A 27,968-nucleotide genomic window follows, 5' to 3' on the forward strand; every position below is an offset into this window, starting at 1 on the left:
AGTACTCAGTACATCCCCTATGCAATTAAATACGGGTGGAACAAAAAAGACGATGGGATTGGTATACCTACGTTGCTTTTGTATTTGCATAGCAAGGCTATTTTGAATATCACATGTACAGTCCACAGCAGAAGTAATGTGCGGTTTCAGTCATGGGTATGTTCTGCTTCTGAAGCTTAGGAACGATTAACCAGACTACAATGAAACTTTGAATGTAGCTTATATGTATCGTCACCCGTGCAGCTGCAATTTTAGCCATTGACATCTTCTTTTCGATCACTCCGCATTAAACAATCGCCAGTCAAAGCCAACCGTTGAGATTGGTAAAACCCTATATTACTTTAGCGGTGGGCTGTACCTACTGTCACCGCCTTGTACTGTCAAACCGAACTATAGGTCAATCATGTTTTCCTCTTCAAAAAAAACAGGAGCCGGAATCGCCTCCTTTTTACGGCTCCGGCTCCGGCTCCGGGCTATATTGTTTCACGGCTCCGGCTCCGGCTCCGGCTCCGGGCAAAATATGGCGGCTCCGGCTCCAGCTCCGGCTCCGACTCCAGCTCCGGCTCCGACTCCAGCTCCGGCTCCGGCTCCCCACCCCTGCTCTGCGCTGAACCCGTGCCGTAGCTACAGAACAGGGCAGGTGTGAGTCTGCACTGAATCCGCGCTGTGGGTCCATGCGAGTCTGCGCTGAACCCGCGCCGTGCCCCCGGGCGGTGGCGCCGCCACCGACAGCCGCTGAGGAGGCGAACGGGGGAAGCGGCGAGCGAACTGCGACGTGGGGGGAGTGGCGGGCGAATGTGGTGTGATATCGCGTAGGACCACATCGGCTGGGCTACCGCGGATCCGTGTCAGGTGAGGACAGAGCGGGGACAGCTAGGGGATGTTGTGCCGCGGGTTGTCGGCCGCGCCGCGGCCTCTCCGAGCCATGAGGCAGTGTGCGGACTGGGCATGCTGCAGTGCGGCCGGCTGGTCGGTCTGTTTAGCTGTCATGGCGCTGACCGGGAACAGCTATGGCGGGCGCCTGTCACCGGCCGACTTCATCCAGGCTGCCTGTGGAATGGACTAAGGGGCCATCTTGCTTCCACGAGTTACAGAGGATAACGACATAGGCACATGAAAAACTACCCTGTCAGGTGGTGCTGAATATTGATGCTGTTCATAATCCCTCCCATGTTTTTGACACCATTGCCTGTCATTCGTGTAATGGTGAAAGGATATTACATTTTCACCATTCAAACATTGTTTAAGCTAAGTATTACTATGCTGTTACAGTCTTGTTATGTCTGTTGCTGTCTAGCGATGACTACTAGCGGGAGGAAATGAAAAACTTTCCTTGCAACCTCAGTCGAAATGGATTTTTTGTTTACATCATTTCCTTGTTTCAGTGAATGCATGCTTAGACAGCTGTCACTTTCGCGTCATCGAGGCAGTTGACTTGATCGCATACATTGGCTGAAACATACATCTTTCATGCTCTCAGTCAACACATGGTGATGCTCTTGATCTTTGGATCATTTAAATGTAGCTAAAAAGTAACACGTTACGACAATCGATGGCAAAATTGAAGAGTGACTGACATTGCCATATAACTAACACCCTCACAATGCTGCGATAACGATTGTTTAACAGGAATGGTCATCGCATCGAGTGCAAGATCACTTCCGACCACTCCTCCAGCCCCAGACAAACCTGCCACTGCGCCACACTCGCCGCCATCGGTGACGTCACGCCGTGCCGTGTGGCCGGCGCCCTGGGATGCAGTGCGCTTAGCTAGCCGCGTACAGAGACCGTAAACGGCTCTCCGGTCGGCACACGGCACTCTGCCAGAGCAGTGGCCGACCCGAGCCGGGGCGGCGCAGCGGCCGCTCAATGGCCGGCCGGCCGGGGTGCCTCTAATTGGCCGACTCTCCCGCCGTAAATGTCCACGGCGCCTCCTATTCCTGAATTTATGGGATTTGGTCGCGCGGAGCGCCCGGCCCGCAGCGCGCTAGAGGCGGCCGCCGAGCGGGACGGACACACCGGTGGAGAGGTGGCGGCTGTCTGCGACGCACCGCGGTGATGGGGGCGGCCACGGCCACGCAGTACGCAGCAGAAGAGACGCTCTATCTCTAAGAGAGGTCAAGCCGTAAAACGCCGGCATGGGTAAAGTCAAGCTTGCCTCCGCCGCGAGTTTTCCGACGGCGACTGCGGCTCCGCACAGGAAGCTAACCCGGCGCCGTGTGATGCGATGCGGCGCAGTATCCAGCCGAGCGCTATGGGGCCACCAAAAACTCAGCGTTCGGCGTCACCAGCGCTCGGCGATCAGCCCTGCTCACTGCTCAGTCCTTCTGCTCAGTCCACCTGTCATCTTTCCTTCTGAGCTTGAGCTTTTGCTAATTGGAGACCGCCGAGTGCTCATGATAGCCTGAGGACCCCAGGCAAACGTATGCAGCGTTGGGAACAGCTGCAGCAATGGTGATGGCGGTGATGGCGACATGGCGGTTTGGGACTTCATCTCAGCGCGGCCGCCGCCCAGGCGCCGCGCTGCGCCCGGCTGCTCAGCCACCTACCGGATGGCGGGGTGGCCCTTACGGCCCTCACGCCCGTTCGGTCTGCGGCCACGTTGTGGGGTGGCGGTCGCGGGGTTAGCGGCGTTGGACTTCGTCCTTTATCCAGACTGCACCGTACCATCTGAACGGATGGATCTGCCAAGAAAGATGACATCCAAGGCGGCTATGAGGCGATCACAAAGCTTCACCAAGAGCTTCTCCTTCATGGGGCCGGCCGGCCGTTAAGTCGCAACACCGGCTGCCGAGTGCCAACAGCTGCGTGCGCTGGCGCCGACGCGTTGTGGGCCGCGCTGCTGACGCCCAAGCTGCGATATCAACCATCTATGAATAAGTGGCAGCGGTGGCGGCTTGTCAGTTGTTAACGTGCCTTAACAGACGTTGCGAATAGCCCGCGTTGGAATCGCATGGTTGGGAACACAACGCAAGTAAAAATGGGCTTCCTTGATGAACCTACTTTTTAAGCATTGTAGCCTTTGTAATTTTGGATGTTTTGCTGTAGATATTATTTTCTACATATATACTATATAGGCACTCACGTGCTTTAAATCGCGCAATGCAATTGAACCATGGTAAAAACAATGATAAATGAACTGAGAGCTGACATGCCCCATGCTTTGTGTGTGTATGTGTGTATGTGTGTTTTTTTTTTTTTTTTTTGGCGAGTCGATAAAAGTGGTTTTGGACACTGGATGAGCTTTTAGGGATGTGGTGAGGGGGGATGTAATTCCACAGACCTTCTGTCAGATTCACTAATGCAGTAGGTCTGTGCGGTGTTTAGTTATCGGAGCATTCTTTGAAAGTCGTGAATAGGGCCACCGAGTAGGTACCTATAAAAGCCGTGATATTCCCCCACAAAAACTTCTTTTAAATAACCGGGGATAGGTACATGAGCAGAGTAAATGCTATTACGAACGCCTATCACAATGCTGAGCGAATAGGAAAATCCATAGATGGAGAATTGTGCCGCGTTACGGGTGCTCGGGCGCAGCCAATCCACCGTTACCCCAGCGGTGACCTTGACCCGCATCGTCTGTCTCGGCTCCAAAGCCAAACCGGCGTGGAATTAGGAGCGTTCGAGCACTCATGGTCCAGCGCAATTCTCCACCTAAATCCATTCCTGATACACATTTGCTTGCTCATAGTCATGTAACCCCGGTAAATTCACCCAACTTTCATATTGGTCGCTCCATAGACAGATGGCCACAGAGATCAACTTAAAAGGCCATTGTTGCATTCATTTAGTGGAGATCATTAAAGAGCCGTGACAGGCCACAAGTCGCGTGACATCATACGTGTAACGACCAATGACGTCGGCCTGCAAAACCCAATGGAAGCGGCTAGCAGCGTGCAATAAAACAGGGCGCTGCTTTCTAAATGTCTGTCGTGCGCCATAAATGAATATATTCTTTGTAGCCTGGCAACTCAGTATCTTTTTTTAACTATTGTACTAGTATTTAATAATTTCATAATTTTATAACTGTGCTTACGCTTTATGTTGATATTAGTGATAAATCCTTAGATAAAGTAAATCGATGTGATATTTAATAGAAAAATAGCAAACTAACGCACCATTCATTCGAAAGCTGGGGAACCTACTAAAAAGAACTACTAAAATTCCTGAGGAACCAAAGGATCAAATGGGGATTAAATAGATGCCTGCTATTCCGTCGTGAAAACGGCCACTATGTTCATATTAATAGTCACCGTGATTATTTGTTTGTGTTTTTCATTATTAGGCTGCGTTGAGTATGAAAGATGAAATTCCTACTTCACCCTTATTTAGGGTTTGAAAAAGCTGAGGATGAAGATGGTGAAACGCCAGAAGTTAGAATAAAGATATGGAGTCCAGCAGGAGTGAGGAAACCGTGAGGAAAACTAAAAATTGGGTGAAACGCTGAATCAAACGCGTCTTGGATCCCAGCTGGAATAATATCAAATGTTTCATTGTGGCACGTTAAGATGCTTCACGCATTTAAATTGTTCGTTTTTTTTGCGTGCATTATGCAGAAATAATGATTATTCCGACCATGTTCTGCAGCAATAAATACATTGGCATTGGAACGATAACCTTGTTTAGTTGAATTACGTTGACAGCAAAAGTATGTAAACACGCAGTCACTTACTTTTGCTGTTGCTGTTAGTGAACACACAATCCGTAAATATCTTCTTTGAAATTGGTTCTTCCGCTCAGAATATTCAGTAAAACTTTGTCTGGGAAAATCAAAAAGCCCAAGGGCCGAATCGTTTCCCAAATACCTTCAACATTAGCCGAGGCGGGCCGAAGCCATTTCCCAAATGCACGTGCTAATGTTAAAGGGATATCTCGGCATGTGGTAAATGTACTACTTACAATTTGAAACGTTGTAAAATGTTAGACCTTGAATAGCTGCTTATGTTTCACCTACATATGTCGATTATTAGCATTGTTGATCAATTAGAAAGATGCTAAGGTCATTATGTCGATACTGTCAATTGCTCAATGATTTAGACATATGAACCACATTGCAATGCAATACAAGCACACGTGTCATTCAGCCATAAACAAACTGGCCAGAGTCGGCCCGCTGGGACAGTTACGTATGGATGTTAGGCCACCTGGTAGTCTGTGACAGACAGCCCTCACAGCCCGGGCCGTAACTCAGCGCTCCCGGCTGGACACGCGCGCCACTGACCAAACGGCACAGGGCAATGGTGCGTGCGTAACGACAAACAATCAGCGATCGACAGGACATCTGTTACACCAGGGGTCGGCAAATGGTGGGGCATGCCCCCTTTGGGGGTAATGGAGCCCTTTCGGTGGGGGTAATGAGGGATTCTGAGAAAGCCTATCTTTTTTGAGTTTGTAGCTCCAGTGATGGAGCCATCGTGACTGTTGCATCCCAGGATTCAAAGATTAGCCCAGGCCAAAGGCACAGCACACTGACACATTGATTAGATACCATTTTGCACGTACCTGCTCGCCTCACCATCTCACCCCTCCGTACAGTGGTACAAAAGCAGTTGCAACTTTTAACCGTCGCCGTCTGCTGGCGTTTCAACAGCCGCTAACGTAAGGGGGAGGAGTCGATCGGACCCCCGCGGCCTCTCGGACCCTGAGATGGAGCTGTGCATAAAAAAGACGAGCGTGCTACCCGTGACAATAGGAAGCCGCTGCTGCCCATTTTTAAGATCCTTGGTCATTCCGTCTCATTCAAGGGGGCAATAATAAGTGTCGAGAAAATCGGGACCCGCTATAACTTCTTGAAGTGAGATTTTATGGCTCAAGATGATCTCCAGAAAAAGCTCATAAGCCAAATTATGGGTCCAGAGGCCAGTTTTACCAACAGAAAGATAGCCGCCTGCCGGAATTTTTTGCCTAAAGATCGTTTCACATATGGAGCGTAAACGGTAAAGCCCTATCCGCTTACGTGCCCATCGCGTTTACGCTCCGTATGTGAAGCGGTCTTGAGGCAAAAATTCCGGCAGGGGTCTTAGCAAAAACACAAGCCGCGACGGGCCAGATGAGGGCCATATTGGTTACGCAGTTCATCATTTGCAATGCTATGTGTAGTCTGCCTACGATTCCTCTCACCTATGTCGATGTGCTGGCTGTGGCGGCCCGCGTGTGGCCCTCCCTATCGCCCCTGTCCCTCCCCTCTCGACCCGCTGAGACCCGCCGGCCGCAGCGGAAGGCCGAGTCGTCCCTCCGCGTCTTTCATTAGATCCATTATCATTAGTGGCGCGGGCGGCGGATGGGCCGGTCGTTATACCGCGCCGGCCCACCCGCCGGTAGTCCGCAAAGCCCGCCGGCCGGTCACATCGGCTCGCGTGGGTCAGCCGCCTTACATCGGACTGAGAGGCGCTGAAAACCCCGACAAAGCGACCGATCTGCAGTATGGTAGGAAGCAATACTTGAACTAGATCGGCTGGGGAACCTGGATCGGTCGTCATCTTAGTGACGGTTTTTGATATTCGACCATGAGATGTGCTGGCCGAGCCGAGTGTCGGGTGTGCTCCAGGTCGCACAGACGCTCGTTTGCTGGTTGGAGTCATAGTGTTAGCTACACTGTTGTGTTCGATGTTCACGTTTCAGTCCTGAACACATGCACACGCTGGTGGTACTCAAATGAGCCGAGCTGGTTCCGCTGATTGCGGTGCGCCGTTACAATGACACGTCTAATAAAGCAGATATTTGCGGTTACCTAATCACCGCCGGACGGCCGTTGAGGTCGCGTGCTTGCCGCCCACTGCTGCCGCCAGCGTGCCCCGGTCTCACGCGGGGCTGGGTCGAGACGCCGCCGGCAGGACGGGAAGGGGAGGCGGCAGCGGCAGTGGTAGCGACAGCGGTCTGTGTAGAGAAGGATCACTAACATACGATTCGCCTGTTGGGACCAGACAGGCGCGGATACAAGGGGGGCCATGGGGGCCATGCCCCCCCCTTGGCCGATTTTTTTCAAAAATAAAATAAAAAGTTAAAAAGTTAAAAAGCTGAAAAGGGGGCCTCCTGAAAATAAAGTGGCCGAAATCCGATGAGTTTTTTTTTTAACCTACCCACTTAGTTATTTCTTAGAAGACTCGCTGAGAAGACTTCTTTGTTAGAAGATTGGTAAAGCTTTTCATAACTTGGAGGTCTCTTATACTCACAGAGATGACCACTTTTACAGGGCCTCCTAACCTGCACAGAGGGCCTCCAAGCCTGCACAGATGTTGAGATGTTGCCTGAACAGCTAGATAAGCTCAATAGACGCAGTTTTTTTTTGGGGGGGGGGGGCCAACAAGTGGGAAGATGGGGCCTCCAACAGGTGGGATTATGGGGGGGGGCCTCCTGGTTTCTAATGGCCCCTCCCTTGGAGATTTTCTGGATCCGCCCCTGGGACCAGATAGGTATGTTCCGCACCTACCGTCTTAATTGGTGTACAGGCTACCATTTTGCTAGAAGCCGCAAGTCTTTCACTCAGTGCATGCGTAAGTACGCTTGCTTTATTCTGCATTAATTCGTTTCCAACCTTGAAACCAGCTATCGAGGTGCTCGTTTTCGGAGGCATGCAGATTTACTCGCTTTATGTTGTCGGTAGCTTCTGAACCAGTTAATCATAGAAGAGTGAGGGATGTTCCAGGTATCTCAACCAATCACAAGGTTTTCACTTTCGAACTTCGCGTGACAGTCACTTGATGAAAACGGAGAAGGAACATACATAGCCGACGAAAGGGAAGTTCATTGCTTGAAACGGGAGCGCATACAGCGCTATAACGCTGCAGAGTCTGGCTTTAATCTAATTACATGAATTGATGTACAAAATGTTTACATGGAATCATGGCGGGACCTCAATGCGAGGGCCACGTATTGGCTGCATCGTGGGCATTACACGATGCAGCCTTGTTCTCTTTCGTATCTACCACTGGTTTTCAGCTACGCAAAAGGAAGCAATTACTCCTCCATTCACATTACGACTCGCTTGACACTCGTCCACTCATGGCCTCCGTCCATTTATGGCACCACCGTCTCCCTCGCCCCGATCTCATTATCTTAATTCCTACATCCAAGGCATGTCAGGCGTCCAGGACCTTCTGATCTCATTACCCATCCCTGTCGTCGTGCCCGGGACGACCCTGCAGGTGACCGACCTTCGGACGCCGATGATTGAGCGACTCCAGTGTCGGATCGGCCCCGCGCCGAACCCTGACACGGTTTGGGAGCTCCGTGTTCATAGACGCTCGAGGGTGTGACGAATTTACGCTGATGAATTGGTCGACAGTATAAACAGGGTGTTTCCGAAATAACGCTCCGACGTAAATTGACCGCTGAATATCGTGAGGCCGGCGCTTTCATAATGTGCCTCATTGATGAAATGAGCGAGGAACATGCTCCGATGCCCCGAGATTAGTGTTGAAACTCGAAAGTGTTGAAATGTGCAGATGATGAATGGTGTTCTCTGGTTTAGACGAGACAACTTTCGCTTGTTTAGAAGGAAGAGGGTCCAGTCACGGGATAGCGCTATCAGCTGTAATGGACCGGTTATTATGGGGACTGAGCAATGGGCATTATTGCTACCCTGCTGCTGGTTGATATCGGACGGACTCGGAACATTCAAACGTATATTTCAATTTAATTCAACACATTCTTTTACAACAAACATGTTGCCAGCCTTTATTACATGAACCATGTGAATCAACATGCTTCTTTGCAACGTTTAAGCTGAAATGCCAAGGGGGAACTCAAGACAATACACCTATTTGACATCGATTACGACATTTAAATGAGGTCTTGTAATTGATGCATCGGTGCCTCTCATTAGCATAAATGACATAGCATAGCGTTGTGCTCATAACTTGGTAGACTTCATACTATTCTGGTTTGCTCAAACCACCAAAAAAGATTAAGGAAGGTGTTTGGCGTTGCGCTCCTCAACCAATGACTGACCCTTTATATGTCCCTTTATGTTTCAGTGTTGAAGTGTTCCCAGCTGCGTGGGATCTAAAGCGGACTTGAAGGAAATCATCACCGTCAGCAGGATATTGTTGTCTCCGTCTCCCGTCTCCGTCTCCGTCTTTCCGTCTCCGTCGCCGGCCGTCGTCACGCCACGTCTCTGTGTGTTTGGACTGCGGTGGAGGCGGGCCGCCCGACCCATCAGTGAACAGTGAGGGTGACGGTGTGATCGACACGCGGCAGACGGCGGGCGGCCCCCACCGCGCCCGCGCGCTGGACACTGAGCCGAGCGGAGACTCGCTCCGTCACTGTGCGCCCACCCGCTCTGCGGGTCTCGGCAGGGCAGGATGCCGGCCTAGCCTGGCCCTAGGCGCAATATGGGAGCCGGCAACGGACGTCCTCTCACAGATACCGAAGGTAAGCGCTACCCATTTTAGATTAGTAGGGGACAGGGGCTAGTTGTAAGTCGGAGTCAAACCTGTTTTTTTTTTACTACAGAGAACAAAGTATTTGCTGTACAATTTCAATATAAGTGGGAATGAACAGCAAACACTATCAGTGGTTTGATACGATTTCATTACGCAACTGACCGGCTGCTGACCGTTACTATACCAAGAAGGTTGCACGGCCGGTTTTCCTTTGAGTCAGCCTGCCAGCCCACCATGAGCCAGTTAACGCTGTGTGGGTCAGACAATGCCACAGCGCGCTCAGTGGGACCGTTTCATCGCTCAGTGCATGGGCTGGCCGCGCTGCTATTTATTCCAGAGGTCAGCGCGCCCCGCCCTGCCGGCTGGCCGGGCACGGCTGGCCGGGCGGTGCGGCGCCGGGGCCGGACGTTTGGCCGGGTGCGTGCGGGTGGGACCTCATCACCATAGGCCGAGTCGGACGGTGGTGGTTCAGCACGGCGCCGATGGCCGATACGGCCAATGTGACGCGCACCGTGGCGGCTAACGTGGCGCCGATGCGCCGATACCGCCGGCTAACGGTGCTCCGCTGCCGGCCGCGGCCGGCGCAGGGGCGGGTGGTCCCACGGAGAGCTGTGAGCCGATTCTGCGAGCCAGGGGCGCGTGGGCTGTAAAGAGCGCGAGCGTGACTGTCTCGCAGTGGGACAGAGCCGGCGCGGGGCAGAGCGGGAGGCTGACCTATAAGGAGGGAAACTCGCGCCGTGAGTCGCCGCCCCTGGCCCGAGCCGCGGCAGGGATTCAGTCGGGATTTTGTGGTCGACGGTGACCGCCTGATCGGTCGTCTGTCGGAGATAGTTTCTGTCTGCCGCCCGAACCGCAAACGATCCGTCACGCTCGAACCATTACCAGCGAAACTTTTCGTCGTTCTGAATTATTCGCTGATTATGAAAAATTGAGCGTCTCACGTTAACGGTACGGCTGTGCTGCTTCCAGATGACTGGCAAAACAGCATCTTTCGCGGCATTCGCTTACGATTAGGGGAAGTTGGGGGAACGCCGAATACTTTTTTTCCGACGCCCGTAGCATGCAAGGTAGACAACATAAGCTATTCTTGTTGGCGTCATTCGAGAGGCCAGTCTTTTGCCTTTCAAACATACCAGGCGCATTTGATGAATTCGCATACCGTTAAGCGCACAAACTAAAAATGTCAAAGACGTGACTTTTTCGGCGTTGCCCCGGACTGCGGGAAAGCCGAAAATGGGAGAAATGATCCACGGGGAATGCTGAAATTGATGTTTTGCCATTTTATCTCAAACTTTATCCAGAATTCATCAAAGCTGACAATTTTTTATTAGTTTGAGGACGCTTGGTGCACACCGGAAGTTATAATTGTGTGATATAATAAGAAAAGGCCAGGTAAATCATTCCTTATAGGAAACAGGCCGATGTGTCGGTTGAAAGTGTAATATGTGTGACTAAAAATATGCGTTGCTATTCTACAGCAGTAAAGTCCACGTAGCGTGCTTTAACGTGCGTAATTGCACGTTTTCGGCATTACCCCAGCCAGCCATACTTTCATTTGCAGGCCCATAACTTTTCAACGTGCTGCATGAATTTCAAATAGGCAGCACACTTATGCAAAGACATGCTGAAGATTACTTGACCGAATTGGCCAGACAAACGGTAGCATAATGAGTAAGAAATGCTGCTTGAAAGGCGCATGTAGTACAAGGAAAACGTACCTTGAAAACGCTCTTGGCGCCCTCACAGCCGAAGTATTCCGAATGACGACTCGTAACAAACATGCGATAATTGGTAGTCACTTAAGCTTCAGAGCATCACTGACAGGTGGCACCCATGTCGTACAGTTTTCGAAATATCTCGAATTTCGGCTTTGCCCCAACTCCGGCATTGCCCCAACTTCCCCTAGTGGTCGTCCAACTGACCTGATTATCTTACCGAGTCGATATTCATGGTGTTGACGGGAGCAGTCTTGAAATGGAATACCGCGGTACAGGATATGCAGTTCTTTCTAAATTCGGGTCATTTCTTGTTCATTTTTCATGACACTAAGTATGACAGAAAAATTCGTTGGGGAAGATGTGCCAGCAGTGCTGCAGCGATTCGCAAGCAAAAGGCGTATGTAATGTTCGTTGAAAACTCAAACTAATCATATACTGTGATGGGTTTGCATCTCCACTAGGTTGGCACCTCATCGGCCGGTGCCGGCTGCTCCGTTCGCCTGGCCCGGGCCGCGGGGCATGACCACGGATCACGTGATCGCCTGAGGCCCGGCGCCGGCGGCTGGGGCTGCCGGCGGGCCGGCTGGGAGTCTGGCGGGAACCGGGACGGCGCGCGGAGCGGGGAGTTCCGCGCTGAGTTGTGATTGCGACCTCGTCGGCACCGGGTGGTGACGGAGTTGTTACCGACAATATATTCAGAGTTTGTGCACTTTGTCGTTTTGGCCAGACCAGCACATGGCGCGGTCGGTGGTCATTAACGTAAACCTGCAGTAAAATAACGTAACGCTGAAAATGCCTGACGAGCGTCAAGAACTGGAGGTGGCACAGGAGGCGGCGGTGGCTGGAGCCGTTCAGCCTGCGACGACAGCGGCGGCCGGGACGCAACAGAACAACACATCGTGGCTGGGAAGAGCCGCGCAGCCGGACCGTCTGGATCTGTCGACGGATCGGGGCGACGCGTTCCGCTCCTGGAAGGAGAGATGGGACGACTTTTACCTCCTCGCCGGCATCGCCAGCATGCAGCCGAACGCTCAGATGGCCGCCCTCCGATCGTGTCTGACGGACGACACGAACCGCGTCGTTCGGAACTTGCCCCTGACTCCAGAGGAACGACAGGACGTCAACGCTGTGCTGGCACAGCTAGAGACGTACGCCATTGGCCAGGTGAATGAGGTCCTTGAGCGAAAGCGGTTCAACAGCAGAGTTCAGGGTGAGGGGGAGACCTTTGATGATTTTCTTACATGTCTCCGTGACTTGTCTCGATCTTGTAAATTTTGCTCGTCGTGCAATGAATCACTGATACGGGATCGTATTGTTATTGGTCTGAGGTCGGCAGAGACCGTCCAAAAGCTCTGTGCCATCCCCAAACTCTCTCTGTCCGCCGCTATATCTCTCTGCAGGTCGGAGGAGGCAGCGTACCGAGACGCCTCGAGGATCCGAGGGCCCGACGCCACCGTCGCTCGCGTGGACCGCGACGCGACCTTCGACCAGGGCCAGCCAAGAGGTCATCACGATCTCTCCCCACCGGCGGCGTGTCGCGTGTGCGGCCCGCAGCAGGTCCATGACCGGCGGCCCGGTCCCGCAGCTCAGCCCTCGACGGGGCGACCGTCACAGCGGCAGTCTGCCCCGGCGACTCCTGGGGGCGACCGCTGCGCCAGCTGCGGGTACGTCCACCGGCGCGGTAACGACTGTCCCGCCCGGGGCCGGGAGTGCCGCGCATGCGGGAGGGTCGGCCACTTTGCCAGCGTCTGCCGATCGACGCAGGTGAGGCCGTTCCCGGGCTCACAAGTCCAGGGCGGGCCGCCGTGGCCCTCAACCTCTGCGATCATCGCGTCTACCGCTGCCGAGGGAGCCCCGAGGGTGTCTGTCCGGGTGGAGGCAGGGAACCGGAGAGTGACCGTGGACGCCCTCCCTGACACCGGGGCTGACCTGTCGGTGGGCGGCGAGGACCTCTTGGCACAGCTGGGGGCGTCCCGGGAGGATCTCCGCCGACCAGTGCACCACCCGCGCGCGGCCAATGGGAGCGTCATCCCGTCGGTGGGGATTCTGCCGGTCACCATCGCACTGGGGGACATCCAAGCAGAGGAGGAGGTACACATTCTGCCGGGAGTCAGAGGACTTCTACTGTCCTGGGAGGTCACGAGGACCCTGAAGCTCATCCCAGCAGACTACCCCCGGCAGATCGCGGCGGTAGGGAAGCCGGAGTCCACCACTGCCGCTACCGCAGAGCGCCGCCTGAGCTCGGGTCCCGATCCGACCGCTGGAGTCGGCCACTGCACGCCAACGGCCAACCCCAGCACGACGGCCGACCTGGCGGGCCCGCTGACGCCGCCTCCTGCTGGAGGGTTAGAGAACGCCCAGGACCCAACCAGCATTCAGAGACCTGCCGGGAGCGACCACTCACCAGAGTCACGTGAGTACACTGACCGATATCGGCTGATGTCGGAGTTCGAACGAGTGTTTGATGGCCACATTCGCACGATGCCAGGGGAAAAGTTTACCATTCACCTCCAACAGGATGCCCGGCCGTTCTGCGTGACGACCCCTCGGCGCATCCCGCTGTCCCTACGGGAACCACTGAAGGCAGAACTTGATCGACTGGAGGCAGAGGGAGTCATCTGCCGAGTCACTGCTCCCACCGAATGGTGTGCCCCCATCGTAGTAACGCCCAAGAAGGGAGGCGCAGGTGTGCGGCTATGCGTGGACCTATCTCAGCTAAACAAGTTTGTTCGGCGGGAGCGGTACCAGTCGCCCACACCGATCGAAGAAGTCGCCTCCATCCGTTCGTCTGAGGCGCGTTGGTTCACCGTATTCGACGCCCTGAAAGGGTACCATCAGTGCCCTCTGGCTGAGGACAGCAGACTCTTGACCACCTTCATCACCCCCTTCGGACGCTTCGCGTTTCTCAGGGCCCCGTACGGAGTGACCTCTATATCCGAGCACTACAACCGCAGAATGGATGAGGCGTTTGAGGGACTGACCGGCTTCAGAAAAGTGGTGGATGACGTGATCATCTTCAGCCGCACCAGATCGGAGCATCTTCAGCACGTGCGGCAGTTCCTGCAGCGTTGCCAGGATCGGGGAGTCTCTCTCAACGCCAGCAAGCTGCAGCTGGCACAGCAGACTGTCAAGTTTGCTGGATTCATCGTGTCCGGGGACGGCTACCGACCAGACCCGCAGCTCACTGAAGCCCTCTCACAGTTCCCGACACCCAGCAACTTGACTGAGGTCAGGAGCTTCTTCGGGCTCGTCAACCAGGTGGCTTACTTCGTGGACGACGTAGCCGAACTGCTGACGCCCCTCCGCAGCCTCCTCAGCTCACGGCGCGAGTTCATCTGGGACGAGAACCATCAGCTGGCATTCGACAAGGCCAAGGCCGCCCTGACTTCTCTTCCAACTCTCGCCTTCTACGACCCGAAGCTACCAACCCGGCTGGAGACGGACGCCAGCCGAGCGCGGGGGCTAGGGTTCGTCCTTCGTCAGGCTCATCCCGACGGCACCTGGCGCGTGATTCAAGCAGGGTCACGCTTCCTGAGCGATGCCGAGACAAGGTACGCAGTAATAGAGCTGGAGGCCTTGAGTGTGGCATGGGCGGTGCGGAAGTGTCATATCTTCCTCAGCGGGCTGCCGTTGTTCCAGATTCTGACTGACCATCGCCCTCTCGTTCCGATACTCAACAGCAAGATGATGGACGAGATCGAAAACCCACGCCTTCAGAGACTTCGGATGAAGATCGGTGAAGCTGGCGTCTTCACCGCCAGCTGGCGGGCTGGAGCTGAACATGTCGCGCCGGACGCTCTCTCCCGAGCACCGGTCCAGGATCCTGAGCCGGGGGACGAGGTTGGTGAGGACGCCGCATCGCTCCGGGTGTGCGCGGTCGTAGTCGCAGAGCTGCACGCGTCAGGCACCGACGTCAGGCTGGACGAGGTACGCCGCGCTGCCCTGTATGACCCCGAGTATCAGTCATTGAAACGCACTATTGAAGAAGGGTTCCCCCAGACCAAGAATGACACACCAGAATCTATCCGCAGATATTGGACTGTTCGTGACCGACTGTCTGTCGATGACGGACTCGTGGTATGTGGGTGCAGGCTGGTTATCCCACAGGAGCTGCGCAAGGCTGTCCTAGCTGCCCTCCACGACGGACACCTGGGCAAGGAGAGGACGAAGAGCCGAGCTCGTCAGGTCGTCTACTGGCCCGGAATGGACGCCGATGTCGAGAACGTGACACGAAGCTGTCGGAACTGCCAGGCCCAGCTCCCGTCACAGCAGCGAGAGACCGTCCTACACCACCAGCCTACACAGCGACCGTTCCAGTCACTTGATCTTGACTTTGCAGAACACGCTGGGCGTAAGTACCTGATTGCTGTAGACGGATTTTCGGGGTGGCGCTTCATCAAGTTGCTGGGGAACTGTGCACAGGCTAAACAGCTGATGTCAGCAATGCGTGAGATCTTTTGTCAAGTGGGTGTACCTCAATGGATCATGTCAGACGGAGGGCCCCAGTTCGCATCCAAGGCGTTCCAAGACTTTCTGTGTCGGTGGGGTGTGGAGCATAGACGGTCATCTCCCCACTACCCCCAATCTAACGGGAGGGCGGAGGCAGCGGTGAAGGCCGCCAAGAAACTGATCCGGTGCTGTTGGGATGATTGCAGGAATCAACTGGACGAGGAACGGTGGACAAGAGGAATTCTACAGCACCGCAACACCCCCGGGAGAGGAGGAAGGTCGCCAGCACAGATCGTCTTCGGACATCCAGTGAGAGACACGCTGCCTGCTCATCGGCGGAGCTTCGCCCCCGAGTGGCAGATCGCTGCCGATGCGGCCGCTGGCCGCCTGTCGGAGCAACAGCAGCGCGCGGACGACCTCTATAACCGGCAGGCTCGGGACCTGGAGCCACTGGCCGTCGGTAACCAGGTGTCTGTCCAGGACGACCGCACCGGGCGGTGGGACCGTTACGGTGTCGTGTGTGAGGTTGGGCCCCATCGGAGGTATTTTGTGCGGTTGTCCAGCGGGCGTGTGCTGACGCGAAATCGTAGGCATCTGCGGCGTCGTTATGGCCATGCCATCCCTGACGAACTGGCTCAGTGCGTGCCACCGGTGGTGAGCCGGCCGCCGCCGGTGCTCCAGCAGAGGGAGCCTGCGGCCGCGGCGCCGTCGGCCCCACTCGGGTTGAGACGATCCACGCGTGTGAGAAGGCGCGTGAAACGGTTAATCGAGGAAATGTGAGCAGATGTGACTGTGGGGGAGGGGGAGATGTGATGGGTTTGCATCTCCACTAGGTTGGCACCTCATCGGCCGGTGCCGGCTGCTCCGTTCGCCTGGCCCGGGCCGCGGGGCATGACCACGGATCACGTGATCGCCTGAGGCCCGGCGCCGGCGGCTGGGGCTGCCGGCGGGCCGGCTGGGAGTCTGGCGGGAACCGGGACGGCGCGCGGAGCGGGGAGTTCCGCGCTGAGTTGTGATTGCGACCTCGTCGGCACCGGGTGGTGACGGAGTTGTTACCGACAATATATTCAGAGTTTGTGCACTTTGTCGTTTTGGCCAGACCAGCACATATACCACTTTATTTAGGCTACAACTACTTCTTTCGTAGCCTCGTCACTTTCCACTAAATACACATTCACAACCACATCGCAATAGAGATATGCCAGTTTGTGATGCAGCCACGCCACTTTACAGTGGAATTCACGTCATCGCAGTCCTCGCATGTCGTGCTTCTGGTGTGTAGCCTGTGCCTATCACCATTCTACAACAGGTGTCCTGTGGGATTGGCTGTACCTACTTCCGTTGCCTTTTTTTGCATAATCATTTAAACATTGTGTCGCTCCCACACGTGTACTGAAATACTTGGTAAGTTTCTGGGTGAACTGAGCCTTGGTCCCCTCCGAGCCCCACTGGCCAGCGGTCACTGCTCGATATCGTGTCTCAACACCGATTTCGACAATATCTCGAGAGCCAGAGACCATGCCGAGGACCTCGGATCAGTCTCTGGCAGAGAGGAGCAGACGGGACGCGATCAGGCGCGGACGCTGCGCGCGGCTGGCAACTCCGTCCCTACACTACACGGTCCAGGCGTCGGCGCGCCGCCCGGGCCGGTGGAATTGTTTGGGATTAGTCGACGGCGGCGCGGCGGTACAGATCTGATGGCCTTGGTGTCGACTGACGTCAGCTGCCGAGCGAGCGAGACATGCCGCTCTGATGTGCTCCGAGATAGACGAACATGTAGATACACAGGTAAACTGTTACGGCGATACACAAAGGGACAGGTGATAGAACGGCTGATACGCACATACGCCGGTACAGAGATCACTTGTAAGTGAACTCTCGCTAATGGTGTTGACTCACTTGTATGTAGAGGAAGGCGAGGAAGGATATTATTATAAGAGTAAGCTGTCACGGTCATGCATTGCTTAGCTCTCATTTATAGTCGTAGTCTGCATTAGTTGTCTTATTTCCAATGGCTAGACTGAGCCCGATCATTCCTGGTTGCCTATCATGGGCACCGGATGATTGTTATGCAATTATGCATATTCGATCTTGGAGAGACGGAAAAGCCGAACGAAACTCAAGACAAAATATAATTGACAACAAAACGTTTTTTATAGAAGAAATTGATTACGCTGTGGTGAGGTTCTGACCAAGTGTTGCAGAATGGTCGTAGGAGAGGCTCTTTATATAGCTTCACGAACAATACCAAACGTAAGGAAATATTCCAATTGCTTTTTGATTAGTCACTTTACACCACCGATCATTTGCGGCATCAATGATGAAGAAGGCGAGCAAAGTCAATATTTTATCAGCGCCTCAGTCAGTATAAGACTCTGTCAAGGTCTCTCTGTAATCTGTGACAGATGCATTAACTAGATTTGTGGTCGTCGCGTTGGAGCCTGATGGATCAGCTTCTTGATTGAATGGCATAATAAATCATCAGTTGAAGTGTCACATTAGCAGAGTTAAATCACTTGCACAAAACGGCGTAATGAGATATGCCATCAGCTTTCCATCGCATGTGCTCAGCGCTGTGATCGTTTTGCCTGCCTGTCTGTCAGCTACAGCACTATCCTCGATCCCCCTTCACAGCAATCCGTGTGTTTCAGCCACACACCTCTGTGCTCGTCACCACTAGCACGCACACAGTCGGTGCGCCTCACTCTGCGCGCCTCGGTTGCAGGCAGAGCCCCGGGCGCCGGCCAGTCTCAGGACTCGGACATCAGTCTGAGCGTCATCAGCACTGACTGCACCGACTTCTCGGCGTCGCCCCCGCGCAGCAGACGGGACCCGTCCCGGCAGCAGTCGCCGCTTGGCGCCGGACCAGGGCCGCGCATCGCCGCGCTGCCCTCACTGCACGACATCGTCGAAGGTGAGTGCCGACAGCTAGGGACTTTTCAGCGGGTTCTGGTGCAAGAACTTGGGTTTTGTTCGTGATTTGGTTGTTTTAGTCGTTAAAAGTAGTCACGCATAGTTATGACGTCAATTTTATTTGTGATGAAAAGGTCTGTTTTAAATCAGCTTTGATCGCATTTTATGGGTATCAGTGTTACACTTACGGGTGCCAGTTTCTTAGCAATATTTCTCTTTCTTGCGAAAACTCGCAATTTTCTTAGAACTTGGAATTTCCCACAAAATCATGTGTACCATGAAAGCAATCAAACAAAAACTGCTGCGAAAATGGACAAATACTCAACAAATTCAATATTGCCTAGCATCCGGCCTCATTTATCTATGCCCTAACTCGGTCATCATTCAGGAACATTTATTACTTTGTGTGCCCTTATCAGATATGCCCGCATTTCTGATAACCAAAGCTATCTTATACTGAATGTTTTACACACGGGGCTTAAGATTTGCATTATGGTGTCATCCATGCGGAGTACCTATGCACTTACCTACCGTCAACGGCCTTGAGCCCATCAACTTCGATCTCGTCTGAACTGATATGAAATGTTTCTTGCAGCTTCAATTCGATGAATCTATTGCTTCTACACCGTGTTTCTTTTTCGTTCTCAGCTGATCGCCGAGATATTCAGTTCAGTTATCATTAATTAGCGCTTTATAATTTTTTCTCTTCTAGGCTGCTCTTTTGTTTTTAAATAGCTTATCAATCATCGCGTCGCTAAGCCCAGAGCTGATGAACTTTGACAAAGTAAAGTACAGTGAGACTAGATGATATAAGAAAAGGTTACTGCGATTCTAAGGTCGTATTTTGTTAACGAACAATAACTAAACAATTGAACATACCTATTCGTGTTTGGGGAAATAAATCAATAGACAATGAAAAAGAAGTAGAAGTGAAGCATCTAATGTATGATCACACTTGTACTCCTGTCATGTTTCTTTCCTCTTATTGTCGTTATCGTGTATCGCTTATTTAATGCGTGCAAACTAAAAATGTTTCATTTGCAATGCCTCCAGAGAGCGATTGCTGCTGATTTTGGTGTCAGCGTGCGCCGCTGACCGGGCCTGTTTATGCACATATTTGAGAGGCACATGTTGGGGGTGTTGTTAGGTGCCGTGTCGCCGGTAACTTGCCCTGTCCGCTGCGCGTGTGAGCCCAGTGACGGATGTCTTGTTGTCGCAGCGGCGGCCCCTCCCGCGCCTGTCCGTTCGTTATGCGCTCTCCATAATCGGCGCCGTCTCCGAGCGACCGACACAGACGGGACATGTCACCACTCCGCCGAAACGCCACGCCGCCGATCCGGTTGCATCAGCTGCGAATTGTGATGGACACCTTTCGCCCTAGTACTCGTGGAGCGTCCACTCGGCCGAATGCCTTTTAGCATGCGTCAGAAGGGGACCTCCGCCTCATATGCATTTGCATTCATGCATGTACGGAATCAGCCGTGCACCGACGGCGCACCCTTGTTTGCATATCGGGTGCGAGTTACACGAGCTCGCACTCCTGCCAACGCCTGTCGGTGTTGTTTTCACGATCTGTTTCGGCCCAGGCTCGGCGGGGACGGCACGGCGCGGCCGCCGCCCGCGGCCCGGACGCGCCGGTGCATCGCGCCCGTATAAACTCAATTATACAGCGCGCGGCCACCACCCAGTCCTTGAGAGGCCGGCCGGCCGGCCGGTCGGAGGAGCGGCACCGGCAGCTGCCGGCCGGCCTGCAGCCGCGGCCGCCGCAGCTCGCCGCACCCCGCAGCCGGGCCGGCGAACAAAGAGCCGCAGTCGGCCGCCGGGCCGGGCCGACCGGCCGGCCGACTGCCGCCATCTACACGGGCCCGCTCCAAGCTCGAGTGCCACATCGGACGGAGCCCGGGCCGACGCGGCGCCGACCCGTGCCGACCCGGCTGCACGGCAAGGCCCGTACCGGCTCACGGAACCCTTTCACACGCGGGAAGCTTGGTCCGGCCGGAAAACCGCACGGGCAGGGGTGGCCGGCGGGACCAACAGCTCCTCGGTATCCGCAACCTCTCTCACGACGATCTTATCCCGGCGAGACGGGGAAACTGGGGTCAACACTAGGTATGCCAGGCGTTACAAAGATTGATCAGAAACGAGGGCACACTTGATTCAGTCGAAAGTCTCTTTTCCTAGTGTACAGTCATGCGGGCTGCTATGGCAAATTTGCCTGTTACGGATATGACAAACTCGTAGCGAATGACCAGCTTAATCACCACTTTACACGGGAGTTATATCCGTATTTCGATAAAATGCACTACATTGGTTTGGCCTATGCTCATATGATTCTTACAATTTGAGTGGTGCATGATGTTTTTTTTTTAATGCTATCACAATACATTACCAAGCCTGCCTTATTCCCTAATTTTCCGTTTATATTTGTCAGAATCAAAAACTTTTTAATTAGTGAGGGTCTTCAATCTTCATGCTTCTGTTATTTTTAACGGAATGTCATACAGTTTTAAGCTCCGTCTCCCAACTGTCACTCAGGTTCAGACTACTGTTCCACGACCGTAACCCGGGTTTTGACTGTTGTCCCACGACTGTCACTCTTTTGTTTACTCTTGTCCCTTGACTCCGTTTCTGACTCGTGGCTCCTGACGGGCACTCCGTTTTTTTTTTTTGACGCGTGGCTCCCGACTGTCGCTCTAATTTTTACTCTCTCCCTCGACTGTTGCTCTATGAGTATCTAATCCGCCTTATGGCAGTCCTATGATTAATCAGTCCAAACAGTTTCAGACATTTTTAGAGACATATTTTTGAACAGTTGCACGCAGTGGTTAAGGTAGGCAGCGTTGGTAGCATATCCGTCTATTCCCGAGTGTGAGCTGAAGAGAGGCTGTGATTAAGAAGGAATATGAGGATGGCAGAATATGGAGTGCTGAAGAATCGGAATAGTCAGTGACTATCGGTACTGGAGTTATAACGAAGCTCGTGGCCTTATAGCTGCGTTGCAAGCGAATGGTCATTGTTATGATGCAGCCTAGAGCCGATATTTTGCCGACTTAGCGATGCAGACATCACGTGCCGAAGCTCACTAACGACATTCGAATGAGCATGGGTGTGCGATGCGCCGGTGCCTTTGTGTTCACCGAAGTAGCTGCGCTGACCGTTACTCGCGGGTTTCGACCCCTGACTCGCGTGCTGGCCGGGTGTAGCACGGGGCTTAGCTCTCTTCTTTGGGTCAAATGAGGTTACCCGTTACCGGTACCGCACACTGACGGACCGAGCTCTGAAAACCGACAACACAACAATGCTCTCTGTGGGATCATCTCAGACTCTTTGTCTTTGTCTTACTTGTGGTTCTATACGTTTCGTTGGGGAGCAACTTCAATTTAAGCATTTCCGAGAGGAATTGAGCCATAAATGATTTCGATTTTGTGTATATGCATATTAGCCGATTGAATTGAAACTTACAGCTTCAATGATCTTGCACCTAGGACGAATTGGATGCATATCTATCATGGGATGATATGTATGCATGTAGTTGTGTGCATATGTTTGTGTCTTCACCAAAAGCATGTCCGTTGGAAGCCATAATTTCAAACAAGTATCATTGAATTGCCTCTTCACTAGTTTGCTGCTCCCTCTATGACATCTACTATATGCACGTACATTAGCGATGGCTGTTGCGGCATGTCCGATATGTATGATTCGCTATGCATCGCTACATTCGATGTGTTATGTAGCCAGATTAATATGCAAACACATATTCATTCTTTCGGGAATTACGATGTTTTGCAAAAACCTATACCAGTGGCGGCGGAAGCAGGGGGGCAAGGGGGGCAGCTGCACCCTAAAGCTATGGAAAGGGGCGCCTCGAAAATCTGTAGAGGAGGCAGGAAGTTAAGAGGTGCGGCAGCCATAAAGCTGAGCAGTGCGAGGCGACACCGCAACTGGTAAAGGCACTTGTGACACGAAGAGGGTGGCAATGACGTGGGAAAAATATCTTTTGATATGCTGAAGAGTGGAGGGCATCCTTATCTGAAACAAAGGCAGATGCTGCCGACCCTGTCGAATATAATCTTGCCAGGCGATAAAGGCTAGGAGGGCGCAGCTACTCGAGAAGCGCGTCATGCGGAAGAGGGGCGCCTGCATGCGAAAGAGGGGCGCCTGTGTGTGGGACGAAAAAGAAACATTTATGGAGACGTCTTTGAAGGCGATAGCCTCCAAACGCCAACACGAACATATGAGGGCTTATAGCGTTGCAGGCTCCATGCGACAAAAAGGGGCGCCTGATGGCCGATATGCGAGAGGAAATTAGTTTGTGTAACATTTATCGGGGGCGGTTTGCCGTTTACAACATATGAAGGTCCGAGATTGGGGCCTGTAAAATTGCACTGTCCGTATGGGCGGTTACACCCCTAGTGCTAGGGCGTATTTTGCGTTTTTTTTTTACTGGGGAGATGATTATGACCAGGAATAGCACTCTGCAAACTTCTATGGGCGCCTGTATAGGGGCGAAACTGATTTTCCAGTGCAGGGACGGCCATCGGCATGGTAAGGGGCGCCCAGCGGGAAGGGGCGCTTCAATATCGTTTGCACCCCTATCCTAGAATGCCTCCCGCCGCCACTGACCTATACTGGCTGTAGTAAACGTGATGTCAAAACATGTTGACGGATATTTGATCAGAAGCCAGTTTAGGAAATGATGTTTTTAGTTTTACCAACAGAGAAATCTGCAGCTGCCTTTTGATTATTTCTTTATTTTTGCCTGAAGTCGGCCCTGAATTTCGTACACGAACAAGTACATACCAGTATAACGCCTTTTGGGGCGACTAACGGAGCGAGCGAGAGGGTGGGCCTTGCACGTGCGAAATTTCGAGGGGGTACCTCCAACTGACTTGTGCACGGCACCCTACTAACCGGTCTCTAGCGATGTGCCAAATTTGAGCACAATCGGCCCAGCCGTTCTCGAGATCTGGAAGCGGCACCCTGCACGTGCGCACGTGCAAAATGGGTCCCAACTGACTTGTGCACGGCACCCTACTAACTGGTCCCTAACCGTGTACCAAATTTGAGCGCCATCGGTCCAGCCGTTCTCGAGATCTGGAAACGACCCCTGCACGTGCGCACGTGCAGCAGCACCCCAACTCTGGCACATGGATATGCAGTGCCTAGTGGGTGCCTACCTACATGCCAACTTTCAGCACAATCGGCCAAGTAGTTACCGAGATATTGCAACAATTACAAAAGTGGCACCTCTTCGTTTTGCACGTGGCACGTGCATAAGGGGTCACCCACATGCATCGGGAATAGTCCAATACTTGGTAGAAGGAATGAAGCTACCTTACAAAAATTACCGCGTGTAAATCGGTCAAGTGGTTGCTGAGATATAAGCGTCGCAGAATCGTGACCACGGCCGGCCGGCCGGCCGGCCGGCCGCTCATACTCAGAAATTTCCGTTAATCTAAGGAAAGACTACGCTCGCTTCGCTCGCTCCGTAACCACTGTATTCAAAATAGTATCAGTCAGCCTAACTGATGTTTTCACATCAACGGTTATTTTTCGCGTAGCTGGTTTAAGTTTTTAAACATTCAGAACTAAAGATACCGGCAGCCGGCGATTCTGTGGTGAAATTGGCCTCTCCTCCCTAGAGGTGCCCATCAGGGCATCCGAATGAACATTGGTTACGTTACACACTGATCTAATGATGCGATACGTATGTGACAAACATATGACGGTAGGTTCATACATAATATGGATGTTGTAACTTGTAAGAGACAGCTGACATTCATTATGACCTGACTAACAATTTGTCTGTTTAATAACAAGCAGAAAGACAGATGGACAAAGTCACCCTCGGTTGCCTTCCAGCTCTTCCACCATTTGACTGCTCCCATGACTCGAGCATTGCCTTGCTCTGAATCTTAATTGGCCTAAGCAGCCAGGGAGAAAGCATGAGTCTCTAGCCGTTACTACTCTTTGATCTCGCCCACACACCAGTACCTACGTAAACACCAGTACCTAAGTAGAATTCCACCGATACCTATTCTCGAAATTAGCAGATAAGTGCTATAGTTTAACGAGCTATCCCCTGGAAGGTGAGAAGACACTGTTTTTATTTATTTTCAAGTTTTGCTGGTCGTACTGACGGGTCAAAATAAGTCGTCAGCCGACCCTTCCAGTGAGCACTGCGCGATACGGCCCATCCGTCATTCTGGCACCCGGCAGCCCGGCGGGCGGGCCGAGCCGCCAAAAGGGGACGCACAATTACCATGGGCCGGTGGCGAGCGGTCACACGGCGCCCGGAAAACACGGACCCCCGACCGGCTTACCGACACAGCGATCACACCAATTAGTCCGTGTCATGTCGGTGTGCCACGGCGACAAAAACGGGCCTTGGCGCCGCAGCTCAGAGTGGCCCGCGGCGCGCGCACGACCGGAGAGGAGAAATCGACGGCCGCGCACGTGAGCTGGTGCCTAACCTCGAATATAGGCTGGTCCGAGCGGTACCTACCTGCGCGCCTACGCGCCTTTTAAACCGGCGGCGGCGGCGACGGCGACGGCGGCGGCAGCAGCGGCGAGCAGGCCCGGCGAGCCTGCCAGGCTGGCCTCCCGACCGCCGCATACCGCCGCTCTTAATTTAGCGACCGCCGACTCTCGTCACTGTTTTAAGTCATTTTGGAGGGGCAAAATTTTATCAAATAGTGATTTTACTGGAGAAGATATGCATCTTTATTTGCACACGATCTCATTGTAAGTTTTGCGATACATTTCCAGAATTCTAAGCACGCCAACCTTAGACGCTACTAAAAGGCGAGGTCAGAGGAGGCTGAGAGCACCATCCGATTATGAGCGGCTGGCGCGGTCGCCAGTCGGCGCTGAGAAGCTCGTGTGCGGTGCGTGCGCTGACGTCGGGAGCTGGTCTGTCGGTGCGGTGTTGATCGAACCACTGCTGAGCTGACCAGGCGCTGACCTCTGCGGTGACCGGCAGCGCCCCGACCGACGGCCACCGGTGTATGCAGGTATGTGTGGAACTGTGAGACTGCCCCGGGAGTGGCTGGGATGGCGGAGACCTTGGAGAGGCGCTCAGGAAGCCACCAGCTGTCTAATGTCATATCTCTGGAGGATATGGGCATGTTGCGGATGCCACATTAGGGTCTAATGCATTACAAACATAGAAACACACAGTGCAAGCATGCGGATGCACGATGCATAGATTGCGCAAAATGCACAATGCACATGAACCACTCCTTCGGAAATCGTTTAATGGATCAATGTGAGCCATTAATTTTGAGCTCCTCGCTTAACCTTGCCCAGAAGGTACACCTACAGATGCTCTTCTTGATGCTATAGGCGAGTGCTTTTTTAGAAACGGGCAACATTATGATAGTCTATGACTCTGCGTGGAGACCGTAGGGATATCATTTGAGCATTTCCCTTCGATCTACCTCGTGCCTGTTATTATCGCTTGTGGCGATGCGCTTTTCTATATTATCAACTGTAGGTATATTGTACCGTGCAATCAATATGGCATTGCTGTCACCCTATTTTCGAGTTGAGATCGATTTTTGTCAAGCGGGTGCAAGTGCATAGCATTGGGACGTGACTGAAAGCGCACCGCTTCGCGACATTAAGAAGTAGTGTTTGGTATCTGAGAACTCAAAAGAAATGCAACTGTCCTCCACCATGTATCATATCTCTATTTCGGGCTCTGCGTTCCGTCCAGGCCGCCCCGCGCCGCCCGCGCCGGTCCGATGTGGTGCTAACGGCCGTCTCGTAGTTGCAGTCTCTGGTATATCCGTGTGGTGCGTTGTAGTCTCCAGTGATTTTGCCCAGTCGCGACCGCTCAATTTCGTGTTGCCCGCCCTCTCCGTGTCCAGCTCAATCACCGGCTCCTTATCTCTCACGACCGGCATGTGGTCATCAGCTTGATGCCGGTCTGCTTGGAGTCTGCTGTCCGCGCAGCACCCGTGGTGGTCCTACTTGTTTGGGGATGGCGAATCCGGTTGTGTGACGGCAGACCGGGGATCTCGGATGGCCGACAGCCCCACTCGGTCGTCTCGCCCTGCTCGGCGTTCGCCAGGCGCGTTTCCAGGTCCCGCCCGGCCGTCTCTGATGGTGCAGCCGGCTCTGGCACAGCCGCCGGATTCCCGAGCTGATGCCACACGGCAGCCGCCGCCGCCGAGCGCCGCTCAATAGCCGACCGGTACGTGGCCGGTTAATGCGACAATGACACCGGTGAACGGCAGGTTTTACTGCAGCCGGCGCTCGGCTCCCCGGCCCGTTACCCTGGCCGATGGCCCACAACGACTCGCCTCCAAAGCCAGTCGATAACTATTAAGTTTTTTATCAACCATTGCCACTTTGTGTAGCTCAAGCTCGCTTTCCAGGGTATAATGTCAAATGTCCGGCGAGATTTACCGGCAATTCTAACTCTGAAAAGGTGGGTCGAAATTCGAATTCGAATTTTATTTCTCTCATGCTGTTAGTAGGATTTACGATTCCTTCCGATAACATCTTCGGGCTGCTCATTGTCACTGTCCAGTCAGCAGTAAAAGGCAATCCAATCCTCACGATTACTTCGGGGGCTCACCAGCAGGTCTAATGCCCGACGTGGTGCGTTATTTACCGTGAGAGGCAACACTTATTCACTGGAAGTCTTCAATGTGTATGAAATTAAGTTTCAAAGATTCATATTTTGTGTTAGACTAAAGAATGAGCCGTAAATGTGCTCAACATTGCTTTCTTTCCTGCACATGGCTATTTTTAGGCACTTAAAATCCATTTATTTCTGACCAACAACCAAAATCCGAGGAGAGTCATGACTGGTATTTATTTTTTTGAAGTACTTACGTATACCTACACCTACCGTAAAAATCATAACCCATTTTCATTTATTTCATACAATGCAAGCTCAACTGTAGAAATATTGGCCGCCTTACTCTACATATAAAACTCATCAACGCCTCAGTCAGCAGTCTATTTTTGGAGGGCACAATTTGCATGCACCATCATAATTCACAAGTTAATTTATGCTGATTTAATACATTTCTATTCGCATTGCTCATCACAAACATGGTCTGCCCTAACGGACTGCAGATGCCTTCTGAATGTGTCACTTTGTTTCTGGGTGACGGAAGTGATTAGTATGTAGGGTGCTGTTGAACATTTGGACAACGCCTGGAATCAGGGCTGCAGAGTCGGAGTCGGGGTCGACAGTTTGACCGGAGTCGGAGTCGGAGTTGATTTCGGAAACTGGAGCCAGAGTCGGAGTAGAAGTCACCGAAAATTAATCGACTGCGCAGCCCTGCCAGGTCTGCGAAGTCGGAGTCGGGGTTGTTTTTTAAGCCAGAGTCGGAGTCGGAGTCGAAGTCGCAGTCACGGAAAATCCATAGACTCCCTATCCCTCCCTGGCATACCGTGGTGACTCTCTCTCCCCCACTCCCTCTCCCTCTCCCTCTCCCTCTCCCTCTCCCTCTCCCTCTCCCTCTCCCTCTCCCTCTCCCTCCTCTCC

The 27,968-nt window shown here is 53.1% G+C and overlaps 1 protein-coding gene across 2 annotated transcripts in view; it reads left to right on the forward strand.

Moving 5' to 3' along the window:
- Positions 1-640: 640 nt before the first annotated feature.
- Positions 641-27,968, forward strand: part of LOC122379255 (F-box/LRR-repeat protein 7-like) — a 47,043-nt gene continuing 19,715 nt past the window's right edge. The window contains exons 1-3 of one of the 2 annotated variants that reach the window (XM_043361281.1): positions 641-852; positions 8,976-9,372; positions 18,276-18,464. In XM_043361281.1, the coding sequence (XP_043217216.1) occupies positions 9,333-9,372; positions 18,276-18,464 (229 nt within the window). In that variant the 5' untranslated portion in view covers positions 641-852; positions 8,976-9,332. Of the gene's footprint in view, positions 853-8,975; positions 9,373-18,275; positions 18,465-25,275; positions 25,477-27,968 lie in introns of those variants that run through there. The other variant, XM_043361282.1, reaches the window with a different exon arrangement.

Source organism: Amphibalanus amphitrite, unplaced genomic scaffold (genome assembly GCF_019059575.1).
Source record: "Amphibalanus amphitrite isolate SeventyFive unplaced genomic scaffold, NRLGWU_Aamphi_draft 000074F_arrow, whole genome shotgun sequence".
NCBI classification, from domain to species: Eukaryota; Metazoa; Arthropoda; class Thecostraca; order Balanomorpha; family Balanidae; genus Amphibalanus; species Amphibalanus amphitrite.